General features: G+C 39.9%; 3 protein-coding genes across 3 annotated transcripts in view; 1 reads left to right on the plus strand and 2 right to left on the minus strand.

Moving 5' to 3' along the window:
• Positions 1-590: 590 nt before the first annotated feature.
• Positions 591-2,311, minus strand: upp2 (uridine phosphorylase 2; the record flags this gene model as incomplete). The annotated part of the gene is made up of 7 exons (XM_079254711.1): positions 591-733; positions 918-1,064; positions 1,179-1,388; positions 1,515-1,629; positions 1,743-1,901; positions 1,989-2,103; positions 2,259-2,311. The coding sequence occupies 7 exons, from the start codon at positions 2,309-2,311 to the stop codon at positions 591-593; spliced, it is 942 nt and encodes a 313-aa protein (XP_079110837.1).
• Positions 2,312-3,555: 1,244 nt separating this feature from the next.
• Positions 3,556-11,862, minus strand: LOC306766861 (uncharacterized protein C7orf57 homolog; the record flags this gene model as incomplete). The annotated part of the gene is made up of 6 exons (XM_079254712.1): positions 3,556-3,640; positions 5,762-5,838; positions 6,100-6,208; positions 6,471-6,567; positions 6,658-6,849; positions 11,769-11,862. 6 exons carry the CDS (start codon positions 11,860-11,862, stop codon positions 3,556-3,558), a joined length of 654 nt encoding a protein of 217 aa, XP_079110838.1.
• A 2,707-nt stretch (positions 11,863-14,569) lies between these two features.
• The window catches only part of LOC306767007 (activin receptor type-1-like), a 30,853-nt gene continuing 18,214 nt past the window's right edge, over positions 14,570-27,208 (plus strand). Inside the window, exon 1 of the mRNA XM_079254895.1 lies at positions 14,570-14,847. The gene's annotated coding sequence lies outside the window, so the exon portion shown is untranslated. The remainder of the gene's footprint in view (positions 14,848-27,208) is intronic.

Consider the following 27,208-nt stretch of genomic DNA (forward strand, 5'->3'; position numbering starts at 1 on the left):
GACAACTCTGGTCTACGAGTACTGCAGTCCTGCAAGTGTTTGGAGTGGGAGTTTCTCTGCTGCAACACACCTAACACACATCAGATTTAATTAGCAGACTGGTGCAGAGCTTGACATCAAACCGGAGTTGCCCACCCCTGCTCTAAAGCGAGAGGTCATTTTATACAAATGTCTATTACAAGCAATTTTCTGTTTTTTAAATTCCATTCATTTAAAAAAAAAAACAAAAAAAACTCTAATGTTTTGATGACCCTATATTGTACACCTGCCACATTTGTAGAGCTACGTTTTCCATATTGTCCATCAGCTATAGCCTTGGCATGCACATGGACATCAGCATACAGAACATTTCAAATTAAAGATTTGTATTACTTTTCATAAATACTAATGCTTTAATGATAAAATATATAATACATTCTTAAATATACATTTATTAGCAACACACTAATATTTTATCCTCATCATTTAATCATAAAAATCTAACTATGCTTAAATAAGTTTCTTATTGAAATACCAACATGTTAAGTACAGTATCTACATATCCACATTTTAGTCAAAGCTATGTACAGTTTTTAAGCGTTGCAGAGGTTTCAGCCGAGAATTCCCAAGCGTTTCTTAATGAAGTGAGACACCAGGATTTGAGGTCTCTGCTGGTACTCCACCAGAACATCATGAGGAGAGGTGATCTGGTCTCCCTCAAAGCGGTTCAGTAACGCAACACAGACCACAGCCGCTAAAAGAAAATGGTTATAAGTGATAAAGTTCTTTGTACTTATTTCAATTTAGATGTCAGTAGAAATAACACAATCAATTACCTTTCTTTGGCAAAACATAACCAAAAGCTATGTGAATGACCATTTATTGCTATAAATACGCTGCACCTAACAATAGTGGACATTAACTAATAAGAACAATACCTTTGAGGCCACAGACACGGCACATGGCAGCAAATACAGTAGACTCCATTTCAATATTCCTTACTCCTGCCTCATAAGCTTTCCTCAGATACTCCAACTTTTCTTCATGAGAGAAGGAGCAGAGAGCTCCATCAAGTCGGCCCTGACCTATAGAGACACAGCACGGGATTTGTAAGTACAAGATGAGTGCAAGAAACTTTACAAGTTATTTGCAAATGTGATTTAAACAAAAAACCCTGAGAGGAAATCTGTCAAGTTTACCTTCATAAAAGTCATGGGTGCACATGGTGTTTCCAATAACAGTTGGGAAGTTTTTAAGCTCAGAGGAATACTGCAGGAGCTCACTGGCCACTTCCTCATCCAGCTCTGTGCTTCTAGTGATGACTTTACCCAGAACCACTTGTTCAAACTGGGGGCGGAAAGAGTAATCCACTGCTTTGTCAGTAATTACCACCGTCCCTGGAGCCAGGCCTGGACATGACAGGGAGAGTTTTTAATTACTTTAATATTGGATACCAACGGAAAAAATCTTGAATGTGTGTAAAATTTAGTTTCCTTTTAAAACAAACAACAACAAAATAAAGACACTGTTCTTACCGACTCCACCGGATGTTCCCAGGCGAAACAAAACCACATCGCGGCACTGGGCATGGTGCAGCAGTTTTATGAGCTCATGCAACATGATGGAAATTGAGGGGACTCCCATGCCGTGCTGCAAAAATATACATTTACATGTTTCTTTAAAATCTTTCAAATGTTAAATTTGTTACTGACCAACATTTAGGTGTCTGAAAAGATAGTTAATGTTATCCAAGGAAAACTTACACTTATAGAAAGCACAGGTCCTACTTTGTACATGCAATAGCGATCGGTTCCCTCACAGATGTCCCTGATTTCCTCTGGGTTTCCTGGCAGTTCCAGCTCCTGGTGGATGAACTGGGCAAAGGCCTTCATGCGATTTGCACTTCCACCAACACACACAAACTGTAGTAAATAAAGACAAACAAGAAGACAATGAGTTCTGTTTTTTCTGTTAGAAAATTATAGTTTTGCTCGACTTATTTCACAAACCTTAATATCTCCAAACATTTCTGGAAGGTTGTGAGTCTTTGTGCCTAAGCTGAAGTGGTAGAGAATGTCCTCTTCCATAGTGTCCAAATAGGGATTTTTTACTTGGACCTGTTGTCTAAATACATTTTGTTATAAATGGTCAGAAGTGAATCGAAGGTATGGGATAAGTATGAGGTCTAACTGAACTACTAAACAGAATTTGGAAGCAAAAAAACTAAACAATTAAGAAACATTTAATGACAAACTGATTTGAGGTTTCCAAACACTCACTTTATGTAGTCCTTGTGGTCATTTCCCATACAGTTCAGAAGAATCGGTGCCATGACTTCAGGAGACGCTTTCAAGTATCGTTTAAAATGTATTCAAAAATTGCTGTAAACTCTCCAAGAACTTGTTGCTGCTGCTTTTTGAATAAGAGTCTGATCCAGCTGCGGTGCTGATATAGTGGAGACCGCTGACCTTGTAACTGATTGGTTCTAGAAAGAGGTGTAGCACCAGTCCTTGCCCTTACAAAAATCCACTCGTCCCCAAAAAAACTATCAAGATTAGTCATTAAAAGATCCATGCCTCATTAAAAATAAAAAATCTGTACCAGCAGCAGGAAGAAAACCCTATATGATAATTATAGTGTGATGATTAAACTTTGGAAAACACTGTTAAACAGTGTAGATTCAGCAATGGCCACTTTAAAGCAAAACTTGACATGCTGTGACATAACTTACTAAGAGAACATGAAGATAACCTCTGACCCTTGCATGAAAACACTTTGGCAAAATAAAGGGATACACTCACTTAACCAACGTCATGCAGCTAACCCTCATATTGTTCATTCAGACGTCAAACAACCTGAAACAGGAAATAATGTTTTGGCATTAAACACATGGAGGAAAAAAAAGAAAAATAGATAGATAGATAAAACGTTTTGAGTAATTTACATTTTATTAAACTTTATTATCATTCAGTCATTTAAAAAAAAATTGCTAAAACTTAAAAAAACTCAACAGGTTTTCTTTCGCCAACCTGTTCGTTAATGAGGCATTGCTAACAGGAACAATAAACAAAGGGACAAACTTTCAGCTCAGTGAATACACTTGGGAAAACAGTTGAGACTGAGCAAAATGTTTAATGTTGCTCACCTTAAAAAATAACAGAATTTAATATCAGAAGAAAAAAATTACACTATTCCTGTTTGAGCTACGACATCATTTTTGTGTCCACCTGGCAGTCTTCCAGTCTGTTGACATGAAAATGGAGAAGAACGAGAGTTATTTAACCAGTCATTCCCACATAATTCACTAATATATCTACATTATACTGTCAAGAGGCGCCACAGGTTCTTAATGACTAAAAGCTTAAAGTTTTACACACGCAAATTTTGTGACCATCATTTTATGGTGGTTATTCATGTAAGAGCGCCATAAAATCAATACGCTGCTTAACAGATTGCCTTCATATTCTTTTATTGCAAGCGCAAGTGCCTTTTGAAAGCATGATTAAAAAAAGAATTTGAAATGGTTTAGGATGTCAGAAACACTGTAACTTTGATCTGCACTACTTACTTGACATGTCATTCTGCTGGTTTGTAGTCCTCTACATAACCAAAACTCAATAGTTTAGACATGTCAACAGGTGCTGGTTTCTTGTCAAACACGCTGTAAAAAACACCAAAGAAATCAAGTTCAGATGAGTTGGAGACATAATTCTTCATCTTCTAATATGACCTCCTTTCATTTGGTGATTTTGTATTTACAAATATAATGTAATATTTTGACATTAACACAAAATGCCTGTTCGAACTACTGGACTCCATTAGATTAAACATTAAACATGGACCCTGCCTTCTCTGATCCAAATTGGAGTCCTAAGATAAACTCTGGCTACTTATTACAGAGATTCTCTTTCAACAAAGTACATGCAATGAACAACCAGTATTTGCTTTGGTGATTTATTTGCATCACTTAGAAAAAATGACCAACTCTGTAAGATGGTTCATCAAACAATACTAAGAATATCAAGTATTTCTTTTATCAAAGTAGCTAATAATAAGCAGGTATAATTACTGTTGCTTACTAAATCAATAATGCTGAAGGAAATTTCTAGATTCTGTGCATCTCTGATAAACTGAAAGCTGAAAAACCATAAACAACAGCTGTTCAACTCTATCTAAAAGCACATTTGTTCAGCCAACATTTAAAATAACACAACTGCTATAACTAAAAAAATAATTCCGATCAGGATTTATTTATTATTCTTACTACAGGGATTCTAAGAAATGTTCTTTATTAGTAGTGGTATTTGCAACTGTAGCTGTTTCAGTATTGTTCTTCATACAAAAATAACAAAAGAGAACAATCACAATTTCTGACAAAAAAAAAAACCCCTCAAAAACAATAGCAAAACACACACACACATACACAAACACACAAAAACACAAAACAAACAAAAAAACAAACAAACAAAAAAAACACCAACCCACTGCTTTGGTACATTTGCTTGCATCGACATTAAACTTGTGATTATTTTTCTCATTTCTGGCTATCACATCTCTTAACTATAAATGCGCCATGATCATGGTCTCAACTCTCGTTTCTGATTCAGTGAAACTGAGGGGTTTTTTAAAAAATGTTTTTATCTTTGACAAGTCAGTGACATTTCCCTGCAGGTAAAGAACACAAAGCACTGATCAGCTGTGAGCCAAAGCAAACAGGTCATCACCCAGAACTGTCTATCAGCCCCTGCACTTTGTGCCATTTTTTTTATCTGGCCTGTGTGGCCTGTCAGTATGATATTCTGCTTTATCATCACAATGGTTCAACACATGGGCTACAATGTATGCATGTGTGGGGGGGAGTGAAATGAGCTCTTTCTGTGTAAAGTTAGCATGTTTTCCCAGTTTGTACATGACTTCTCTGTGGATACTCTAGCCTCTTCCCACAGTCCCAATACATGCATATAAGGTAAAATGGTCGTTCTAAAATTCTTCCCAAGCGTGAGTGTGAGTGGTTGTTTATCTTTCTTTGTGGGCCTTGTGATGGACTGGTGACCTGTCCAGAGTATACCTTGCCTCGTCTCTCGCCAAGAGGCTGTTAGGATAGCTTCCAGGCCGTACAACCCTGCATTGGAATAAGTGGATGGATGGATGGATGGATGGATGGATGGATGGATGGATGGATGGATGGACAAAAAAACTGCTACTGTATGTTCACAGCATTATTATGCTACGTGAAAGAGGAAATGTTGTAGATGTAAGAATGTAACTTTGTAATCTACTTCAGTAATTTATTTTCATTTTCATAACCCTACGGTAGCCTAAAATGATATTTTGGAGACAATTTTGTTCACAGCAAGGCATGTTTGGTTTATCCCACCTTATTTAGAATGAAAGTGAATTAGATTATTTAAAGGGTGTGTGATTTCAGTAATTATTGTCACATCATCAACAATGTGGTGTTCAGTGTAGATGAACAGAATTAAGTAAAAATTATCAATGCATATGTAGAACACCTGACTGCTTCACAACATTGTAACACAAACTGGAAAATAATGCCTAAGCCTTTGGTTATGGCAAATAATATCATGTAAATTTACGGTAAATTTTGTGAAAAGCTACAAGACAGAGATATACAGATTAGATTTATTTCTTGCACTTCTTCTCATGAACTTTCAGTCATAGTAACATACATGGTTTCTGTTAATCTTTTGAGTTGTGTGACACTGCTTTCAAAAAACACAACACATAACAACAGCACCATCTTGTGTTTACAAGCACTTACATCCTCCTGAATTTGTTGGTCACATGACTAGATGGATGCATCTCTTCCATCTGCTGGCAATCATCGTCGCCGTCGTCCTGGATTTAAACAAAGTCAAAATATATTATGTTTGCTAAGTGTTTCTCTATTTGCATATTGGCAACTTTACATGTTGCACTAATTCACTGAAAAACAACGAGCTGATCCACAAAGTAGGCATGTGACACTTGTGTCACAAACAATCCTTTAATGTAGGATTAACACAAGAAACCTCACATAACAAACATACACAAGGAATCGAGTAACTTTTATAAAGCTAAATTATTTTCTAAACAACTTTTACATTTCTATGTATTTACCTTCTCTTTTCCATCATTGCTGCCTTTATTCCTCTCCCAGGCTGACATATTGTCACCCCCAAAGGGAGGGCTTGGTGGCTGAAATGCTCCAGGGTTTAACTTGTGGTCGCTGTTAATTAGACTTATATAAGTATAAACAATATTAAGATTAAAAAATATATATGTATCCAACAGCAAATAGCAGCTTGAACAAATATTAATAATGAACAAACAATAAAAATCTATGGCTCATCTCACCCCCTAATGAATGTTGAAGCATTTTTAAAACAAACTGTGAATACTTCCCAGTAAATGGCAATACTATTAAAAAAAAAATAATAATAAATAAAATAAAAAAAGAAAAATAAATAAATAAAGTATTTATTAAGCACCTTGTTGCGGTGGCATCTGTTAATTCAGTGCAGAACAGGTCTGGAGGTTTGTATGAGTTTGGTTTCAAAGTAATTGTGTTCTCATGCCACAAAAGTCCTGTTATTGATGACAGAAAGAGAAAAAATGAATGTTGGATACAGGTATGGCCCAGGCTAAAGCACATTTAAGATAACAGAATGGCTCTACCTTTGTGCCCTCCTTGTTTTGCAAGTTTGACATAGTCAGAATCACTCTCCAAGATTGCAACCCTTCGTCCTTGGGCCTTTTCCTTTTGGAGAGTGCTGATGGTTGGGGACAGTCCAGGGATCTGGGAGATATGGCCATCTTGTGTAAAGTACCCTGTTTTGACCCCTGAGAAGTCACACACAAAGTAAAACACTAAATGGTGAAAGAAAAGAGCCATTTCCGCAGCACACGACCGGTGCAGTAACTGAAGCAACACCAAGTAACAAAAGTTAGTATGAATAGTTGAACTTGCCAGATTTCGTTGGTTGAAGGTCGTTACTCATGACAACTAAAGAATTTCTAGTTGAAAACAAGAGGACAAGGGGAAAAGAAAGTCAACCTATTTGTTGTCAACACGACTAACAAAATGACGTTAGCGTTAACTCGGCTAACGCTAGCTAGCTGTTGCTAAGTTCACGGTTTAAATAAAACCAATTAAATAATCTAGAGAAACGTTCAAACATGTCAGCTAAAACCCATATTTACATACAAAGTGTTTCACTTACTCTGAATTCATCGTGGAAGCGGAAAACAAACCGCGGAGTTCACTTTGTTTTGAAGTTATGACCTCGTCTCCATGGAAACGGCTTGATCCCAGACCCTCTGGAGTGCAGCTGCTGTTCAGTGATGTGAACACAGATACTGGGCGCAGGGACTGCGGTGTGTTTCCACAATAAAGTCGAGAATAAAACCCAGATGACAACAGCCGAACAATTGAAAGAGGATAGTGTTTATGCAAAGAAGACATTGTCTACATATACGAATATATTAAAATCTTTCTTTGGAAAAAACAAAATTTACTGAAACAAAAACACAGACATAATGCAGAACACCACATTTTCTAAATATTTCATTACACTTTAATCGTTGAGTTGTCTGAATACATATAACCTAGAATATGAAATGAAAAAAACAAAGAAAGAAAGAAAGAAAAACTTCATCCCAGAGGGAAATTGCAAAGCTTTATTCTGCTGTTACAATAATGTCACATTAAAAACAAGAATAAACTAATTGTATGTACAAGTTAAAAACAGTTTATCTTTTAGTTACCTGCATCATTTCTGTGTTTGCACTTAAGTAGAATCCTTTAGGTTCATCATTCAGATTATCTAAGTAGCTTCATTTGCTGCATCTGTGAAGATGTAGCTACTCAACATACCTGTTGTGGTTTGTAAAGGGGAGGATCCACATTGCTTTTGTCGTGCTTTGCATAAAATTTATTATTGTTTTCTAATAAACTTCTCATGCTAAACGCACATGTTTATATTTCTCCTCTGGACCCCCATGAGGCATCTTCTTAACCTGAAGCTGACCCTGAAGTTCAGTTTATTACTGATGTTTCAGTGCATAAATCAATAACAATGAGGGTTTGTTTTTTTTATGTAGCAGTGTTTTTCTTTTTGTGACCTGTGTTGTGTTTGAACATGAAGCATCAAACGGTACGCCATGAAGATTTATACTATCTCTCTGTTAGATTTTTTTTTTTTTCAGTCAAAGGATGGCTTGTTTCACATTCAATGAGAACTCTTCTGGCTGCATTTTCTTTGTCCACAGCAACAGCTTTCAAATGCAATTCCCACATCTGGAATCAACTCCAGATCTTTTAGCTGCTTGACTGATGATGGATGTTTGAGAGAATACCCATGAAATAGCTTTAAAATGAATGGTTCAATAGCTTTTGATCCCTTGACAAAAAGGCTGCAGCACATTAAAAAGTTGTAATTCCTAAAGTTTTCCTCCAGTTTTGATGTGAAGCTTTCAATGAAAACAAAGAGTCTGCACTTTGAGCCCATGTTGATTTTATATCTGTATCTTCAATATGTTTTGGTCAACACATAAGACAATTCAACTTAAATCAGTCTCCAAATATATATGGACGTAACTGTGTGTGGTTCACCTGTTGATTATCATGAGTAAATATACTGCTGTGTTACAGTTTAAGTGGTAACTGGTTACTGTGGAAAGCCCTTTCTAAATGAGGTGTCATAATTTAAAATTTTGCATTTATTTAATGTGAGTGGTCTGCTTTAGACATATTTTTGACATGTTTAAACAGAAAAAAATGAATATTTCATTGGATTTTAAACATTTTGATTAATATAAATTCCACAAAATGTTCTAATGAGTGATTTTGTTTGGTTAGTAATCAGATTATAAGTACACTGATCAAGTTCTGCCTATTTATTGATATCAACAAATCACCCCTTTAACTGAGACTCAAATAGAGCTCTAGCTATTTACTTTCTTTTATTGTTAAAATCTAAAGTTGTGCAGCCCCTTTTACATAAGAAAATGATTTAAAAAAAAAAAAAAAACTTAACATATGATACATACATGTATAAAGTACCATAAGAGACTGATTAGCAGAATAAATTTACTGAGTATTTCACTTTTATTTGCTATTCATGACTGAAGCATCTCTGCAAGGTTTTCTTTAATGTTGTTTCAGCTTGACCCTGCGATGGACTGACAAGCTGTCCAGGGTGTACCTCGCCTTTCTATTTTTTTTATTCTACAGTCATTTAGCAGACACTTTTTTATCCAAAGCAACACACACTCATACCACGATAAGCACAACTTAGGGTTCAAATCCTGGAATCAAACTCCCAACTTTTTAGTTACAAGCTGACTGCTCTTCCTTCTGAGCCATAGATTTTTTCCCAAAGACTGCTGGGATAGGCTCCAGATTCCCTGCGACCCTTAATCAAACTAAGTGGTTAGGATAATGAATGAATGAATTAGTGTTTCAGCTCTGAAGTGGACACCACAGCAAGTCATTGCACATTGGCACATGTTTTACGCCAGATGCCCTCCGGATGCCCTTCCTAAGTATATATCTGGGCTTGCGACCATCCCTCAGGGCAATTATGTCCCCCTCGAGCCTGCAGTGGCGTAAGGGAGCAGGAATCAAACTGCCAACCAGCAGGTAACAATACAAGGGGCTCTACCACCTGAGCCACTGCCACCCCCAAGGTTTGCTTCTTCATCCATTGCCAAAAAATTATTAATATATTTAACTTTGTTTCAAATTGGCTTTAAAACAATTCAAAGACTTTGGTGAATTTAGGAAGCCTACAAATAAAGCACAAAAAGTGACATTTGTGCTCGGCAGATTATTTCTGAATGACACCAACTGGTGTCTCTGTTGGGAAGCCAGATTTGTGATTTTTATATCAAGGTACAATTTGTGAGCATCATGTTTCAGTGGATTAAGCAACACAGCCAAACACATGGGTATTTGCCCCAAAATGTACCAAAATCCCCTGCAATATTCTGATGTTTGTATTCACTGTCTGCCTGCCAGATGAATTTCAAACCAATAGCTGGATGAATATTTCATAGGATTTTTGGAAAATTTTTTCATTACTTCTACATTTCCATCCATCCATCTTCTGCCGCATATCTGGGGTTGGGTCGCGGGGGCAGCAGCCGAAGCAGGGAAGCCCAGACTTCCCTCTCCCCAGCCACATTTGCCAACTCTGCAGGGGGGATCCCAAAGCGTTTCCAGGCCAACCGGGAGACATAATCCAGCGTGTCCTGGGTCTTCCCAAGGGTCTCCTCCCAGAGGGAAATGCCTGGAAAACCTCACCAGGGAGGCCTCCAGGAGGCATCCTGACCAGATGCCCGAGCCACCTCAACAGGTTCCTATCGATGCGAAGGAGCAGTGGCTCTACTCTGAGCCCCTCCCGGATGACCGAGCTCCTCACCCTATCTCTAAGGGAGAGCCCAGCCACCCTGCGGAGGAAACTCATTTCAGCCGCCTGGATACAAGATCTCGTTCTTTCGGTCACAGCTCATGACCATAGGTGAGGGTAGGAACGTAGATCGACTGGTAATTCTGGCTCAGCTCCTTCTTCACCACGACAGACCGGCGCAGAGTCCGCATTACTGCAGACACCGCACCGATCCGTCTGTCGATCTTGCACTCCATCCTTCCCTCACTCATGAACAAGACCCCGAGATATTTAAACTCCTCCACTTGAGGCAGGACCTCACTCCTGACGCGGAGAGGGCAATCCACCCTATTCAGGCTGAGGACCATGGTCTCAGATTTGGAGGTGCTGATTCTCATCCGGGCTGCTTCACACTCGGCTGCAAATCGCTCAAGTGAGAGCTAGAGATCACGACCAGATGAAGCCAACAGGACCATGTCATCTGCAAAAAGCAGAGACCCAATCCTGAAGCCACCAAGCCGGATCCCATCAACACCTCGGCTGCGCCAACAAATTCTGTCCATATAAATTATGAACAGAATCGTCAATAAAGGGCAGCTTTGGCAGAGTCCAACCCTCACCGGAAATGAATCCGACTTACAACCGGCAATGTGGACCAAGCTCTGACACCTGTCGTACAGTTACTGGACAGCTCATACAAGGGGGTCCGGTACCCCATACTCCCTGTGTACCCCCCACAGGAGCCCCCAGGGGACACTGTCGAACACCTTCTGCAGGTCCCAGGACCCCAAAGAGGGTATAGAACTGGTCCACTGTTCCGCGACCAGGACGAAAATCACACTGCTCCTCCTCAATCTGAGATTCGACTATCCGGCGGACCCCGGCGGACCCTGGCAGACCCTGGCAGACCCTCCTCTCCAGGACCCTTGAATATACCTTACCAGGGAGGCTAAGGGGTGTGATTCCTCTGTAATTGGAACACACCCTCCGGTCCCCCTTCTTAAAAAGGGGGAGATGATTGGTAGGATTGAGGAGGTCTTCAAAGTATTCCCGCCACCGACACGTCCTGAGTTGAGGTCAGCAGCTCCTATCTCCACTGTACACAGTATTGACGGAGCACTGCTTCTCCCTCTTGAGCCGCCGGATGGTGGACCAGAATTGCCGTCCGGAAGTCTTTCTCCATGGCCTTGCCGAACTACTCCCACACCCGAGTTTTTGCCTTGGCAACAGCCAAAGCCGCATGCCGCTTAGCCTGTCGGTACCCATCAGCTGCCTCCAGAGTTCCACAGGCCAAGAAGGCCCGATAGGACTCCTTCTTCAGCTTGACGGCATCCCTCACTGCTGGTGTCCACAAACGAGTTCTGGGATTACTACCACGACAGGCACCAACAACCTTACAGCCACAGCTCCGGCTGGCTGCCTCAAGAATGGACGCATGGAACACAGCCCATTTGGACTCAATGTCCCCAGCCTCTCCAAATCTCCTTGTCATTTCCCACATGAGCATTGAAGTCCCCCAGCAGAACAATGGAGTCCCCAGAAGGAACACCCTCCAGCACTCCCTCCAAGGACTCCAGAAAGGGTGGATACTCTGAGCTGCTGTTCGGTGCATAAGCACAGACAACAGTCAGAACCCGTCCCCCCACCCGAAGGCGGAGGGAAACTACCCTTTCGTCCACCAGGGTAAACCTCAATGTACAGGCACCAAGCCGGGGGCTGATGAGAATGCCCACACCTGCTCGGCGCCTCTCACCATGAGCAATTCCAGAGTGGAAGAAGGTCCAGCCCCTCTCGAGGGTACTGGTTACAGAGTCCAAGCTATGCGTCGAGGTGAGTCCAACTATATCTAGCCAGAACTGCTCAACCTCACGCACAAGCTCTGGCTCCTTCCCCACCAGAGAGGTGACATTCCACATCCTTAGAGCCAGTTTGTGCATTGCCATAACAGTATAAAATGAATCAAGGATAAAAGGATAAAAATGTCCAATATATGAGCTGTGTTTCTCATTCCACAGAAGCATGACTCTCACAGAATATAACTTATGTACCTTATAAAAGTGACTAATCAGACTGTGATACAATGCTACTTTGGAACAAATTTTATTACCAACAGATTTTTATTAAATCGGATAAAGTATCAACACAAATGTACCAACTTTTTGTGCTAAGTTGTTTGGTTTAAAAATGATCAAGTCTTTAATTAACCCGAACACAAAAGCAACACAAAAGGAGAGCATTTGTGTGCCTAGTGTGACAGACTATTTTCATTTTTTAAAAATCCTCTAAATATCTGACTTGATCAGAATCACTTTATTCGCAAACAAACAGGGAATTTGACTCCATGGTGGCAAGTTGCTCTCGGTTGTACTGACATTAAATAATCATTAAGTCAATAAGCTCGTTACTTAAATGTGAAGGGGTGTTTTAAAGTTGTTTATTTTCTGTCTGTCATCTGTCATCAGGTATTTCCAAACCAAACAATTCGTCTTCTGAAAACTGAGAACATGCGCACTGCAAGAAAAACAGCGAAGGTCCTTTAAAAACCGATGTGTCAAATAAAACAGCGGGAATATATCAGAAAATGTTGTTTCCTGTTTCAAAATAAAGCAAAAAACAAAGAAATGCGTTGGGCTTTTCAAAAATCATAAGTACAACTTAAATCTTAACTTATAGTATTCCAATATCACTGGAACATTATGTTATTCCAAACTGACCTTGCTTTTTCAAACCTAGTTTAGCTTTTTAAAAAAAAAAAAAAAAAAATCCGTGGTTCTTCAGTAAAAACATCAAATGACATGATGAGGACATTGAACTTGTTTTATTTGCCAGCTGGTGAAAATGTTATCAGCTTTGAATGCAGTTTCAGTACCTTTATAATACAAACTGTCAAATCTTAACTTGTTTCATGTTTCTTATGCATGGTTATTAGATCAAAGTTCCAGTCAGCACACATCTAACCATTGCTACTATCTCGGATCACAGGATTATTTTATGTTACCTACACTAATATGATTGGAGTGTGAAGTTACTGGGAGCCATGAAGCTTGCTTTTGTTTTATTCTTTTATACAATAGAATGTAAAATGCACCCTGTGTTAAACTTATCCATATACAGCATCTTTGCACATGACAGAATGTCTGTGACTAAAAACATGACTTGCTTTACATCCCATCATTTTCATCTGTGCCTGTTTTATCAAATTAATTTTTTTCGCTCATTGCAGAAGTATATTTTAACTGCTTGGCATTTCCCACTGGTGCTGGTCACCAGCCAGAACACATTTTGCTTCGGAATAGCATCCCATTTTTCAATCAGGAGTTGCTGAAGGCCAACCAACTTGGTTGTGCTAATCACTCTGGCACATACAGCATGCCAAAGTTGATCCTACAAGTCTTCAGTTGGGCTGAGGTCTAGACTCAATACATCTGTGAGTGACACACATTTGGCAATACTTGAATCTTAAACTGAAATGAAAATATTCCAGTGGTTTTTGGCAAGTTCTTTTACTTTACTTTTCCATTACCCACCCACATTGCCTACACTGTCCACACGTTTAAGAGGGTTTCTTATTCCACAAATGCATGAACCTTACAAGGAGTAGGTGCCAAGCTGTCTGCGCTTTGTATGGATCTTTCTCATGCAGTTCAAATTTCTAACAGTGTAGAATAAATACAATATAAATGGTTATGCTTTGAGCTGAGTTGCTCATTCATCAGAAGCACGACCCTTACAAATTCTACCTCCACATAAATGTGACTAATCAAACTATCCAACAATGCATTACCAGCAGGTGTTATTAAAGGGGATAAATAATCAACCAAACAAAAGCTACTTACTTGCTTGTGCTACAGTGAGTTGTTTTTAAAAATAAAGAAAAGACACAAACCTGAATGTAAAATCAAGACAGAAGGAGAGAATTATACTTTATGGATAATTTGCAATTCTAAACGACATATGTTCTTATCGCTATCTTTTTTATTTTTATTTGTATTTTTTTTTTTGGAGGTGTTTATTGTGAAACGTCGGACCGGAACCGCTTGTGTGTGAGTGACGTGACTCGACGCCGTTGGAGTACAGTAGTAAGTCGCTGCGAGGTAACTTCCTCCACCAATACTGGCTTTTTGCCTTCGAAACACGGCCAGGAGTGCAAGTTGCAAAGCCCAGACCTAGCTACTGTGTGACGGAGGAGAAGGTTATAAAATGTATCTTTGTATATTCTGCCTGCTTCTCACGAGCATCGACTGAGTTCGTCACTTTTTTTTTTTTTTTTTTTAAAATAAAAAAAAATTTTTTTTTCCTCCCTTCAACTGAGCAACCGACGGACGATCATGTTGGCGTCATGAAGGCTCTGATGAACAGACTTTGGAAAACAAATTGGGTTTTGTCAGTGAATTTTCGGGAGATGGCAGAATAGTTCGAGCGGCGCCTGAAACCGAGATATCTCTGAAAGCACTTCGGAAAAAGATTAGCCTGCAGGGTAAGTTTAATCTTAACGCCATAGAAAAAATGTACTTCGAAGCAGCTTTGTGAAAAATATGTGTTGAAATGCGACGTGGAAAAGTTTGGCTGCTGGCTGTTGCAGGCTACGTGAGGTGCCGTAGCAACACAGCTTTGCTACACAAAAACATGTTTTTTTGGGGTTTTTTTTTTTGTCTTCTATTTTTCAACCCAAATGTGTTCAATTTAACACGAATTTTAGTCTTAAACCGTGCGACCAAATAGCTATATTTCATACATACATATGCCAGATTCATACAACACCCCTCTTTAGCAGATATTATTTACTGCTGATTAGTGATGAATGGAGGGCCAAAAAATATAAAATACGTGGATGCAACTGTGACTCTCAGGATCGTCATTTTATGTTTGGAAAAATCAAATCAGGCGCACAGCTTCACAACTAGTTGTGACTTTCTACAAGTTTTTGTCATGTTGAGTGACTTTGGGAGGGTCGATGTGGCTTGATCGTGTGGCTCATCATTTCACGCTGTGCACCATTACCATCACAATCCCACTCCTGCAGGGGAGGTAGAGCCAAAAAACCAGTTACACTTTACAGTTAGGAGGTGTGATTTAGAGCCCTTCTTAGATTAGAAATACTTAAACATAACCTATGTCGTTCTTACTCCAGGTGATGCTATATTTGTTGACATGCCTTTCCCAGCTGTGGGAGAATCAGACCAAGCAGGAAATGGCTTTTGATCAGGCTGAAGGAGCAATCAGATGCAAAGCCCCGTAGACTTGCTGATGAGAGGGTGTAAAACTTCATTACCAAGGTGTTGAAGCTAGCTGAACACATTCAGAGATAATTGTGCTGATTGCATTTCAAGATGTGTTAATGGGAATGTCTCTCTCACACACACACATACACACACACACACACACACACACGTGTTCTTCCTCACAATCAACTCGTCACACTCCTGAGGTGCATTCCTACTAGCTAACCTATTCATCACCTAGTTATTTTGCTATGTGATTAAAAGCAACACCTGACAGATTTTGCAAGGTGACTGACCACATTTAAAATGTAGCTGCACAACAATCTGTCGAACCTGTGGGGTAGTCGTGTCTAGTCGTTGGAGAGTGGATTGATGCCACCGAAAATCAATTTAAAGAGAAATAGACACCATCAAATATAACTGGGATGCATCACCAAAGGGGTGGAGATACTGGAGATGCATTTAATGAAGTAAGAGAAAAGTCCGGGACAGGGTTGAGGGGTTGGATCACAGCTCAGATGATTTATTTTGGTCAGGGAACGTAAGAAGTGGTACTTGTTTGTGTGAGCTGGAGAATGTAACCCCATAGCTGACCAGTAACTAAGCTTTGGCCCCTCTGTGGACCCCTGACATTCTCAGGGAGTCGCATCCTGGAGCCGAGCCAATAATGGTCAGATAAAAGGACGTCAGGATGTCTGGGCTAGTGTGGTCTTGGGAAGCCTGAGGAAGCAAGCACCAGCTGAGTGTGGCTGCTCCAGCTGCTAAAGATTGGGCCTTTCCTCCTCCTTGTTCCCAATGCTTTGCACTGTTTTTCTGTTTGTGTCTCAAACAGCTATCTGCTGTGAACCATTTGGAAGCTCTTAGGCCCTGTTTACACCACATTTCCATACAAACCGCAAAACTTTTACCTTTTGTGCATTTAGGGGAAAAAAATCATTTACACAGTGTGGGAATGAAAACTATCTCTGCAGAGTAAAATGCAGATGGGGCCGGAAGCAGTGTAGTGTGCTCGCCAGGCCTCTGGGGGCAGTGAAACTTTGTAACGGCACATCCAGGTGTGTGCCCATAGACTGTATATAAGGGGATGGACGTAGCCTCCATGACGTCACCCATCCTGAAGAGCTGGATTGAAGCTCGGTGGGCGGTTCCTACCATCGCCATCTTGGCAGAGGCATGCGCGTCGTCTCGCCCGGAAAATACAAATATGGGCAAAGAGGTGGAGCTGAGAGGGGAGCTGTGAGCGTCCTGGTGGATGATTGACATTGAGTGAACTCCGCGCTTTCTGTAGCTATGAGCTAACCGAGCTAACCCGGAGATGACGGGAGCTAACCAGCTAACGGAGGTAAGCGGGCTAAAGCTAAGTCACGTTGTTAACCGTCTAAAAACCGCAGTTGTTCTACGTTCTTCTTACTTGAAGCGGGAGATCGGTACCTGTCAATCAAAAGGACACGCCCCTAAATATGCCGAACTTTGAGATTAAATTACTTTTAAACGGGCCAGTTAGAAAAAAAAATTCACTCCCCCCACAGTTGTCACGAAGGTAAACCTGACCTATTAAACCGAAAATGGATTTTTGAACCAGGCTGTAAACATGTTTATTTCTGCCGTGAAGTTTGTCTTTTTAACATGGGAGTCTATGGAGATTTGTTCTGTTTTGCAGCCAGCCCCTAGCGGATGAGGGGGGGGAACTGCATATGTATGCACTTCACCATAGGCTTCACTTTTAACCGCTGGAGGCGCCGTCCATCTTTTATATACGGTCTATGTGTGTGCCGCATCATTATAAAACCAGAAAATGTAGCGTTGAGTGTCAGCAGGTTGTTTGCATGTAACCTCTGTATTTTCACTGGAGGCATACATTTTTTTTACCCAAAGCAGATTTTTTCTTTAGATAAATGGAATACATTGAAAAGATGCAGCAGCACAAAAACAACGCAGAGGTGCGCCTTTGTTGTTGTGCTATTTGTGGGTTAAGCTGTGTCTGAGTGCACAAATGCATGACAAGTCTCACCTTGTGTTGCAAGAAAGTTTCACTGTGGAGGCTGTTTCTAAATCTGTGATTTTTATCCACCCAAACCTCTGTTACAAGAAGCCAGAGCACAACAAAACTGTTGTGTGTTACTGTCGCGGAATCACCGGGTTCACGCTCGATTCAGACAGACGGACAGTTTCGTCCATCTCCTGCGTAAGTTATGCATATAATTTGGTGAGTTTTCAAGGAGCTTAGCTTTTCACCACTTGACACGGTAAACGGCAATACTACCTGAAAATATGGGGGCAGCGTTAGGTTGGGTATAGCTGAAACACAACCAGTGAAAGGAGCAAACCACAGAAGAAAAGGAGGAATAGGAAGAAGATGATGCAAAAACCTCCAAATAAAAAGTACTGGAAAAAGACACAGAGGAAGTTAGGGACATTATGCTTTTTTTCTTCTACTTCTTCCGGTGCTTTTGGACGGCTGTAAGAGACTTTATATCTGTAAGTTACCGCTACCAGATGCTGTCAAAACACGGAAGTGAACTCAGAACGCAGCACTGCACACCAGTGGAAGAATGGACCTAACAGCTATGGCAGCGTTAAAGATGCATAAGGACATTTGAAATGGACATTCCCATAAACATACTTAAGGAAACATAGATAAGCCTTAAGACTAACAATACATGTTCAGCAACACAAGTAGTAGTTGTGTTTTAAGTGCCAGTGGGTTTCAGAAATGTTTTTCTTGCATATGTATCCAAGATCAAGCAGGGATCATCCACTCTTAGACCACTGTCCTGCAGGTTTTAGATGTTTCGCTGCAGCAACACACTTGACTTAAATGAAATGGTTTTCGGGTCGCTTGTTGTCAAATTCTGCTTAAGTCTATAACGGATTCAATCGAATGAAAACTTGCATTTTGTTCAGTGTGATATGATCAATGTGGAGGTTGTTCATTGTGATTTAGGAAGATGTAAACACTGTTTGAGTGATAAAAGATGCATAAGATGATTCAAGTGTTCACATCGAAACAAAACATTGGACATTTCTTTGAAACATGAAGGGCACTGTAGATGCTTGACGACATTCAGATGAAAAATTCCCAAATCAATATCTCCTAAGTGAAGTAGTAAAAAACACATAAACAGCACCTTCTTTTTTTTTTTAGCTGTAGTAAGGTAGACATGGAGCTCCAATTTCATTTTCATCAAAATGAGATATCCTACGTGCTGGAAAATGGCATTGTGCAGTCGGCTGTGAGACAAGTGCACAGGAACTGGCAACACAATGGAAAACCAAGATGAGCAACAGCCTCTATCATTAAAAAAAAAAAAAAAAAGACCTAGTGAGATATGTCTCACTAGTTGGATTTTCTATACGCAATGAAGATTTATCCAGAAACATAGAGCACTTTGTTCTGAGACTTGTAAAAGTACTGTTTTAAGGACCTGGTGTAGTTTTACCCTTTATAGGGTTAATTTCAATGAAATACCTTGAAATTAGAAATTTTAACCTAAAATTGGCCTTCTGGTATGTATTAAGACCTCCATTCTTTTGTTACATTAACAAAAAAAGAAAAAAGTTTCATGCTGAAAAAGCCTGTAGCACTTCATGGAAGGACCTGCGTCCAACTGGACAGTCCACGAGCACCTTCCTACGATGTCCTCTACTGTTTGTTTTCGTGCTTGTGTTGTTCTCACTCATATGTCGCTTTGGATAAAAGCATCTGCTAAACGACTGTAGAATAGAATATGAAGGAAAACTAAGTGATCAAAAATAGTCACTTGCCCCATAAAAGGTTAAAAAAATTTTTTTTGAATATATAGTTGAATTTGTCATGGCAAAAATATAATTTTTTATGGTGCTAAGTTTTCTTTTTTTAAAATAAGGAATAAAAATCAGTCAAACTCAGTGGAGGAAAGCAGAGAAAGCATCTGTGAAAGACACTAAATATGTTGTTAGGCTGGCATAATTTTGTTTTGGAAAAATGACTTTGCTACTTAGTTGATCAGCAGAAGAAATCCAGCAAGTCATCTGCAAATTAAACTGATCATCACGTCAATCAGTAAGAAGCTGTTTGCAACCAAATCTATCAGCTGAATGAGCACTTTTCAGATTTTGCAGTCTCAAAGCAACGTGTGTGCCGCTTTCATCTTGAGTGTGAACTGCAGCAGCTGTAATAATAGAAAGATACTTACAGTAGCGATGGGTTACATTTTTAAAGTAAAGAGCTTTGTTGGAATAAATAGAGGAATAAAAACGTCGTTCAAAGTTTTTTCCTCTGATTTTTGTCATCAAGAAGTCACTGCATCTCAAAATGGGTTTTCAGGCATCTTGGCCCAAAGATGATGAGAAAACTCTTAACAGACCGATGTTGTGGTTAATGTTGCAGACCTCATGTTCTCATGGAAGCTTTTAGAGAAAGGCAAGCAGACCATAGATATTAATTATTTCCCTGTGCCTGGTAATTTGTCTGTCATAAACAGCTGGCAGTTTGGACTGGAACAATATGCAAGTGTAGTAAAAGAGATGGAGGAGTTGGAGGCCTATTTGTGTGTGTGTGTGTGTGTGTGCGCGCGCACATATGTGTGTGGAATCAGGTTACACAGTCTGTCGTTAACAAGGGAACTGCACTTATGAGACCAAGATAGACTGCTTCAAGTCTGAGCAAGAGTCTGAGGCTCATTGCTCTTCCACGTAGGTGACTCTCAAACTAGATGGGGGGGGTGGAAGGGGAGGGAGGAGAGTTTGTTTGTGTGTGTGATATTATATGACTGTGTGTTTAAGCAGGTGGGAGGCTGAAACCATTTTAAAAAAAAAAAAAGTGGGCAGGGTTTTGGCTTGAAGTGAGGCATCAGAAAAGAGGCCTTTCTTCACTGTTTGTCCTGTTTTTGTGTGTGCATGTGCTGACTTGGAGAAGGTTTGACTAGCAACAGACCTGGCATCAGATGAGGCAGCAGACTGCAGAGGAACACAGGATGTGGGTTGAATTTGCTTCTCGTGTCCAGCTTTTTAGAAAGGGTCCCTCTGTCTGCAGTGTTATTTTTAGTCAAAAAAAAAAAATCTTGAGCCTTTTAATAATCATCAGCCTTATGTAGCTCAAACATCACGATGAGAGGAGCTGTCTGGGACTTTGCGGGCTCTGTCGTCTCAGCAGGAGACGGGAAGTCAGAAGGGAAACAGAACGGGACAAAAGGCTGCCTATCTACCTACCAGATTTTAGTCTTGTGCCACTGCTTGCTGTGTGAGAGATCTTCCTCCTCTTCAACTGGTAGCTCTGTAAAGACTTATTGATTCCGCTTATTCTGTTTTCAAATGTGAGTGAAGACCAGTGGAGACAAAAGGAAGGAAGACGAGAGACTGCTGTCTGCACTGATGCACACAAGCGTAGAGCTGCAGTACTTGTGGCTTAGTATCTACACTAACCCCAGACTGCACTGGAGACTGTCTGCAGTACAGATTTTATGATCACTTCACCTGCTTCAGTGCTCTTGTCTTATCGCTCAGCTGGAAAAGTTATGCTTTGTTTCAGTTTCTGTATCTTGCTGATCTCATCCCTTATCCAGGCAGGGGCTCTTGCTTAGTTTAGTTTAGTTAGGGTGGGCATTTTGTCTAGGATTTGAGGTAAATCTGTCATCTTACACGTCTTGAAGCTGTGTATTGATGCATTTGTTACGAGGACGTTTTGATCTCACTTTTTATGGCATATGCTTGAATAAATCCAACCTATTATTCATGCTTGTGCCAGATAGAGCATTTATAATGTTTAGTTTTTCTGAATTTTGACCTCTAAGAATAGCTTGCTTGTAGAGTTGAAATCTGGACTTCAGCATATTTTAAAGTGATGTTTGAGTCATTTTGTTGAAAATTTCTGTATTTTTATGTTGAAACATACCATGCTGGTTTGGAAAATATCAGCGTCAATTCTTCTCGATATCTTGCAGCTCTAGTACAGTATAAAAGCTTTTTGCTGCATACATACAACATTAAAGACATACTGATTATTATTTCTTTGTGAGTTTTTATTTACACAGTGCTTTATGTACCACTTTTTTTTTTTTTTTAACCAATTGTTTAAAGTGATATTTTTCTGTTATTTGCTTAACGAATTGTCTAAACTTTGTAAAAAAGATAATCTAATTTCATTTTTTAAAATTGAAATAAGTAAATGTTTCTTAGAAATCACTTAGATTTAATATATTACAGGAGAATAAAGGTTTTTGTATCGGAATATAGCAACTATCTTTTACCAGTATACCAGCATATTAGTAAAAATCGACTCTGGTTGTCAGTATTGTCATCAGATAATAATAGGTTAGCCTTTATTACTTAATCAGTGGCTAATGCCCCAAAATTGCAGGATGCTGGTATACAAAAACAATATATTGCTCATTTATGTGGGTTTTGCACCAAAAAAAAAGAAAAAGGTAACTTAATAAAGCAAACAGGCATGGCATGAATTCACCTGAGATCAACATTGCTGCAATTGTTTAGAAAAGTGAAGTGATTCTGTAAATATATGTTAACAAAGGAAATATCCAAACTCAATGGATAACTTGAATACCATAGCAGCCCCGCTGAGAAGGGCCAGTGTTTTTTGTTTGAGGCGTTCAGTGTCTGGACCAGATTGGGGAAATTCCCTGCCCGTTCAAGCATTTGCATCAGTACAGGACATTATTGGTGTGAGATGGTACCCAGTGGAGTACCTGAGTGAAGCTCTACGTTCTCCGCATTTTTCTGTGACTGATTTTGTGTTTAAGGTATATGTGCCCCATGAATGAGGTTATACCAGCAGTATGGATGAAAGAGAAGAAAGTGATTAACTAGTGAACACACAGGACACACACATTCTTGCAGTCAAATAGTCATACGTTTGTTTTCACGATAGGGCTCATTTGGATATGATGTAGACTTTTAATGTGCTGAGGGCCTACATTTGGCAAACAGTGCACAAAGGCTGTGGAGACTGCAGCCGACATTTTGCGCTCCCACATAGACATCCTCTAGATAATGCCTAATAAAATTTCAGCACTGTAGAGCATGTGTAGAAACAGCTTTAGAAAACATTTACTGCTGGTCTGTTCCCTTAGAAGTCTTTGCCTTTCATATGCCAGGAAATCAGAGGCCATAAAGGCTGGATTGGCAGCAGGATGTCACAGACAGCAAGTTGCATTATGGAGCGTCACGTCATATCCACATCCAATATATTCTTGCAAGCTGTTTACTTTGACATAATTTTGTGATAATAATCACAATCCTCTGACTTATGCCACTCGGTCTGTGCCAGCCAGGATGTGCCAACACTCAAGAATAAATATTTTTTTTTGCATTTTGACTAGCTGCATTCACATTAATTTGACCCATTTGTCTGACTTGTTTCACAAGGAAGAAATAGTGTTTTAAAGCATGTACCTTGACACAAATCAAGGTGTCTTTTCAAAAGAAGTATTGCCCCCTGGCCAGTGAACTTTGTGAGGTGGTCATTAGGAGGGTGAATGTTTGTGCATTCCTGTGTTGGCAAACATGGCTGAAGGCCATAAAGGCAGTGTTTGAATTGGCTGTTTCAGATGTTTTAAAGGCTGCGTGAAAACGAATGTCTAATTGCTATGGCAACCATTTCGTAGAAGGCTTGTTAAGTGTCCTCACAATGCTGTAAAACCTTCAAAGTTCAGGTCTCACGAGACTTCACACAAAACAAGGCTATGGTGCAACTTATGGGAACCGCAGAGTGGCTGTTTGTGTAGATACTCTGCTTTTTTCATGGGTTGTAGCTATTTCTGTCTTTGATAATGCAGAATTGAAGAACCGTTGTTCATGTTGTTTGTGTGCTAAACTCCCAGTCTTTGAATCTTGTTGCCTTATCTCTCGAGAGCTGGTACCTCCAAATGTTATAAACAAATCAAATTTTGTCCTGGACTCGTATTGTATGAGAAACAGAAGTTAACAAAACAATCTTGTCTGCCATGTGAATAGGTCATAGTGTGTCAGTGGTGTTGTTAGCAGATTTGGAGAGTATGGTGGGGCACAATTGGGGAGAAAGGGTCAACTATTGTCTCTGATTACATTTGATCTAGGACAAGTGCTGTGTGTGCAGTGGGTGTGTGCATGTGCGCATACACATTGGGTTGCAGTGTATCCAAGAAACAAAAAGCTGCTTTTCCGCTGCCTACTATAATTAATGTTCAAGTGACAATTGGACATAAGTAGGGGGGCATTTGCATTTGATCACATTCCTCTCATTGTGAATGGGGGCTGCTGCTGAGATGCTGAAGGGCCCTGAGAGATGGACCCCAGCTGGGCCAGATGGGGCACTGCAGATTCCAAAAGCACCAAAGTTCCTCTTTCATCCCCTGCTTGTTGAGGCCCTTGACCAGGGAGGTGTGTTTCCAGAGGCAAAAGAGCTTCACTTCCCAGTCAGAAGAGTGATTCATTTGTCACACAAGGCAGCAGTGTAGAACACAAATTGGAGGAGCCAAAAGGGTTCTTTTCCCTGATACTAAGCAGAGTTTGCAGGAATATAGTTAAACTAGTCAGACCCACACCTCAGCACTGGTCTGGCTTCAAAGCCTTGTTATTAACAGGGGGAGGAAAACTCTTGGTTGGTTGTATTTCTTTAAATGAGTCACAATGATATTGCAGGGCAGTCAGTGATGCAGCTGCAATCTATTCCTTTAATAGATGTCGAGTGGTAACATTTTTTGGTGGCACCGATGGCCAAGTGTCGAACATCTTTTCAGAAACCTACTCATTGAAACAACCAGGCAGGCCAGGCTGATATCGAAAACTAAATCTTTGAAAAAAAAAAGTGCTGTTTTCAGCATAAACGTTGCAGCTTGGAGGTTTTTATTTGAATCACTTATTTATATTTAAATCACTTAATAGTCACATGATCAGGCTTTTTTCAGAGGATACCATACAGCAATTTAACATGTTAGCTCATCAAACTGATGCTCGATTTAGGCCTTTCAGAGTACTTCATTTGTCACCTTTACATTTTATTTGAGGATGAAGTCTGAGAATTGGAGTTGGGTTGTAATGATAGATCCCACCTTCATTTTGTCTCAATGCTCTCTTCTTCTATTTACATCAGAGCTGCACTTCATCTGACAGTCATCATACACTCCTTTACTTCAGATAAGTATTTTGCAATCCAGTAGAGCCTTTCCCACCGAGCTTTTATCGGCCCCATCTTCCACAGTATGATATTCAATGAATGCAAGGTTTCTGTTATCTCAGTGTGTAGGAGCCTTAAGCCAATTCCCAGCTACAGAGCAAGCTTTGCTCTAGACGGCAAACATTTAAGATGACAGAACTCATCACATCTTTCCTAAACCGATTTGCTTCAATCACTACGTTTACATGGCCGTTTTAATTCCTGTTTAATTCTGAGAAAAAGTTTATTCCGCTGTAAAATGGTGAAAAATGACCATGTAAACACTTACATACCTAAACCTAATGCAAATTTCCATTCAGAATTAAACTTAATTACGATGTAAGTGGCTGGTTTACTTGCATTTTAATTTCAAACTATTTAATTCCTCTTGTCATGTAAACCTTGATTCCGCTCAAAGTTAATTCCGGTCGTTCTGCGCATGCTCGTTACCTCGTCCTGTCTCGATGACGCGCGTTGTTTTTCTTTCTGTGTTTTTCTTCTCAGTTGCTGCAAAAAGTGAAGTCGAATGCTCGTGTTGAGCTGGTACTTAAAAATATTAAAAAAAAAAAAAAAAGCAGAAACACTGGTGCTTATTAAGTAATTTTTAAGTTATGACTGAAAAGACGGGAAGCAGGGAGCCAAGTTTGTTTATTTCTGGTATATGTCATACACAGTGCACCCTCTGTCCAACCCTCCGCTCTAAAGAGGAATAAAGTGAGGATGTGTTTCATGTAAACCTCCATTCGGAATTATTGTTTTCATGTAAACTGGAAGGAGAATACGTTCATTCCAAATTATTCAATTCTGAATTATTAATTCTGAATTTAAAAAAATGTAACCGTAGCCAGTGTCTTGTAAAGGTGATGCATTGTGCGTTGCATTTCTTTTTTTTTCTTTCTTCTTAGATAAATTATTTGTTAAAATCAATATTAGTCTTCAGCATCCTTGCATTTTTCTTTAAAAAATCCAAATTTTAATGGGCATTTATGTGATTAAATTTTGAGAGATCATTTGAATTAAGCTCTGATGTTTGATCTGTTTTTTTTTTTTTTTTTTTTTTTCTGTAACGGAAAGGCACTGCGTAGTTTGTATGCAGTGCTGAATAAAATGTGAGTCCCTTTCTGAAATCACTTTTGGATTAAGTTTAGTTTGTTTGTTTTTCTGTCTTTGGTTTCATCATCCCAAGTTGTGTATTTGACGAGGCAGAGAAAGGTGAGCATGTTGATCTGGCAGGCTGTAGTGTGGATATGAACGTGGGTTGCTGCAAAGAGGACAGCTTTCACCCTCAGGTCTGCATTACACCCACATCCACCTAGGAGTGAACCATCTGCGTATCCCTGATGGCATGCTGACTCTTTGGCTGTCTGGATGTGGGTCGCTGAGGAGAACGACAGGGACACGAAACAGCAGGCGCCTCATTGCCCCACACCCGGCCTGTTTCTTCCACTTGCTGCCCTGCAGTTTGCTGCAGTTTCCTGTGTGCCTAGGCTATTTGTGCCATGGTAACTGTGCCAGCCTGCCTGCTCAGACACAGATTCCACCTCCCGTCTCCCTTTTTGCCAGCATGATGACTCAGCAGCTCCTGCAGGGCTTCAGCCTCTTCCCTCCTCAACCTCAGTGATACACCACACTCATCAGACAGAGTAGTGTTTTGTCATTCTCTTCTTTAGCTGACCTGAATACAAAATGGACCAAAATAATGCAGCATCCAAACATTTGCTGTGCTTTGGTTACTGTGGAAAGCTGTTTCATCAGTCTGTTTGAGATCATGGAAAATGGCACAATTTTTCAGCTTAATATTGAAAATGTAGAGGAAATGTGTACCAACATGTCAGATCGCTTTTAAATCATCAAAACCACCTGCTTTTTTTCCATTCAGTTGTACTAACAACAGCATGTGCCATCACCTCCACATAATCACTTCAGGCTGTGCTCAGCCTCTCACAGTGCTGTTTATGAAAAGGCTCTGTAGAGTGGGAACACTGGAAAGAGTCTAGGAAGTAAATGTGGTGTCAGAAAAATGGTAGGTTCACTTTCTCGCGAGCAGCACTCAGCAGGAACCTAACCTAACATACTTTTCACTGGGCCATGTCTATTTCAGCCGTTTCTCTTGGGTTCTGCACACTTGTGGGCATCACTGAGGTTCTGAAATCTTCCAACCAAAATACCTGTGGTGGAAAAAGTGTTTGGATCGTTTACGAGATAAGCGGGTTGTTTGGCGAATTATTCCTGTGCTTAGGAATTTATTCTAGCTGGAGATGACGGTATTTGAAACTAAGTAACATTTTAAGCTAAAAACCAGAAGTACTTAGTAAAACTCCTGAATATTATTCTTGGTAATTCTCTCAAATTGCATTTGTTCAGAAACACAATGCTCTGCTTAAGAATTATTTCCTGTATATATGTTATGCAGTTTTCCCCAACTGACACGTCACTTAGGAGATCAGCAGCCGTTCTCTGGTTTATGATTCCCTTATTTATATGAA

The sequence above is a fragment of the Telmatherina bonti genome (genome assembly GCF_933228915.1).
Source record: "Telmatherina bonti genome assembly, chromosome: 15".
NCBI lineage: Eukaryota > Metazoa > Chordata > Actinopteri > Atheriniformes > Telmatherinidae > Telmatherina > Telmatherina bonti.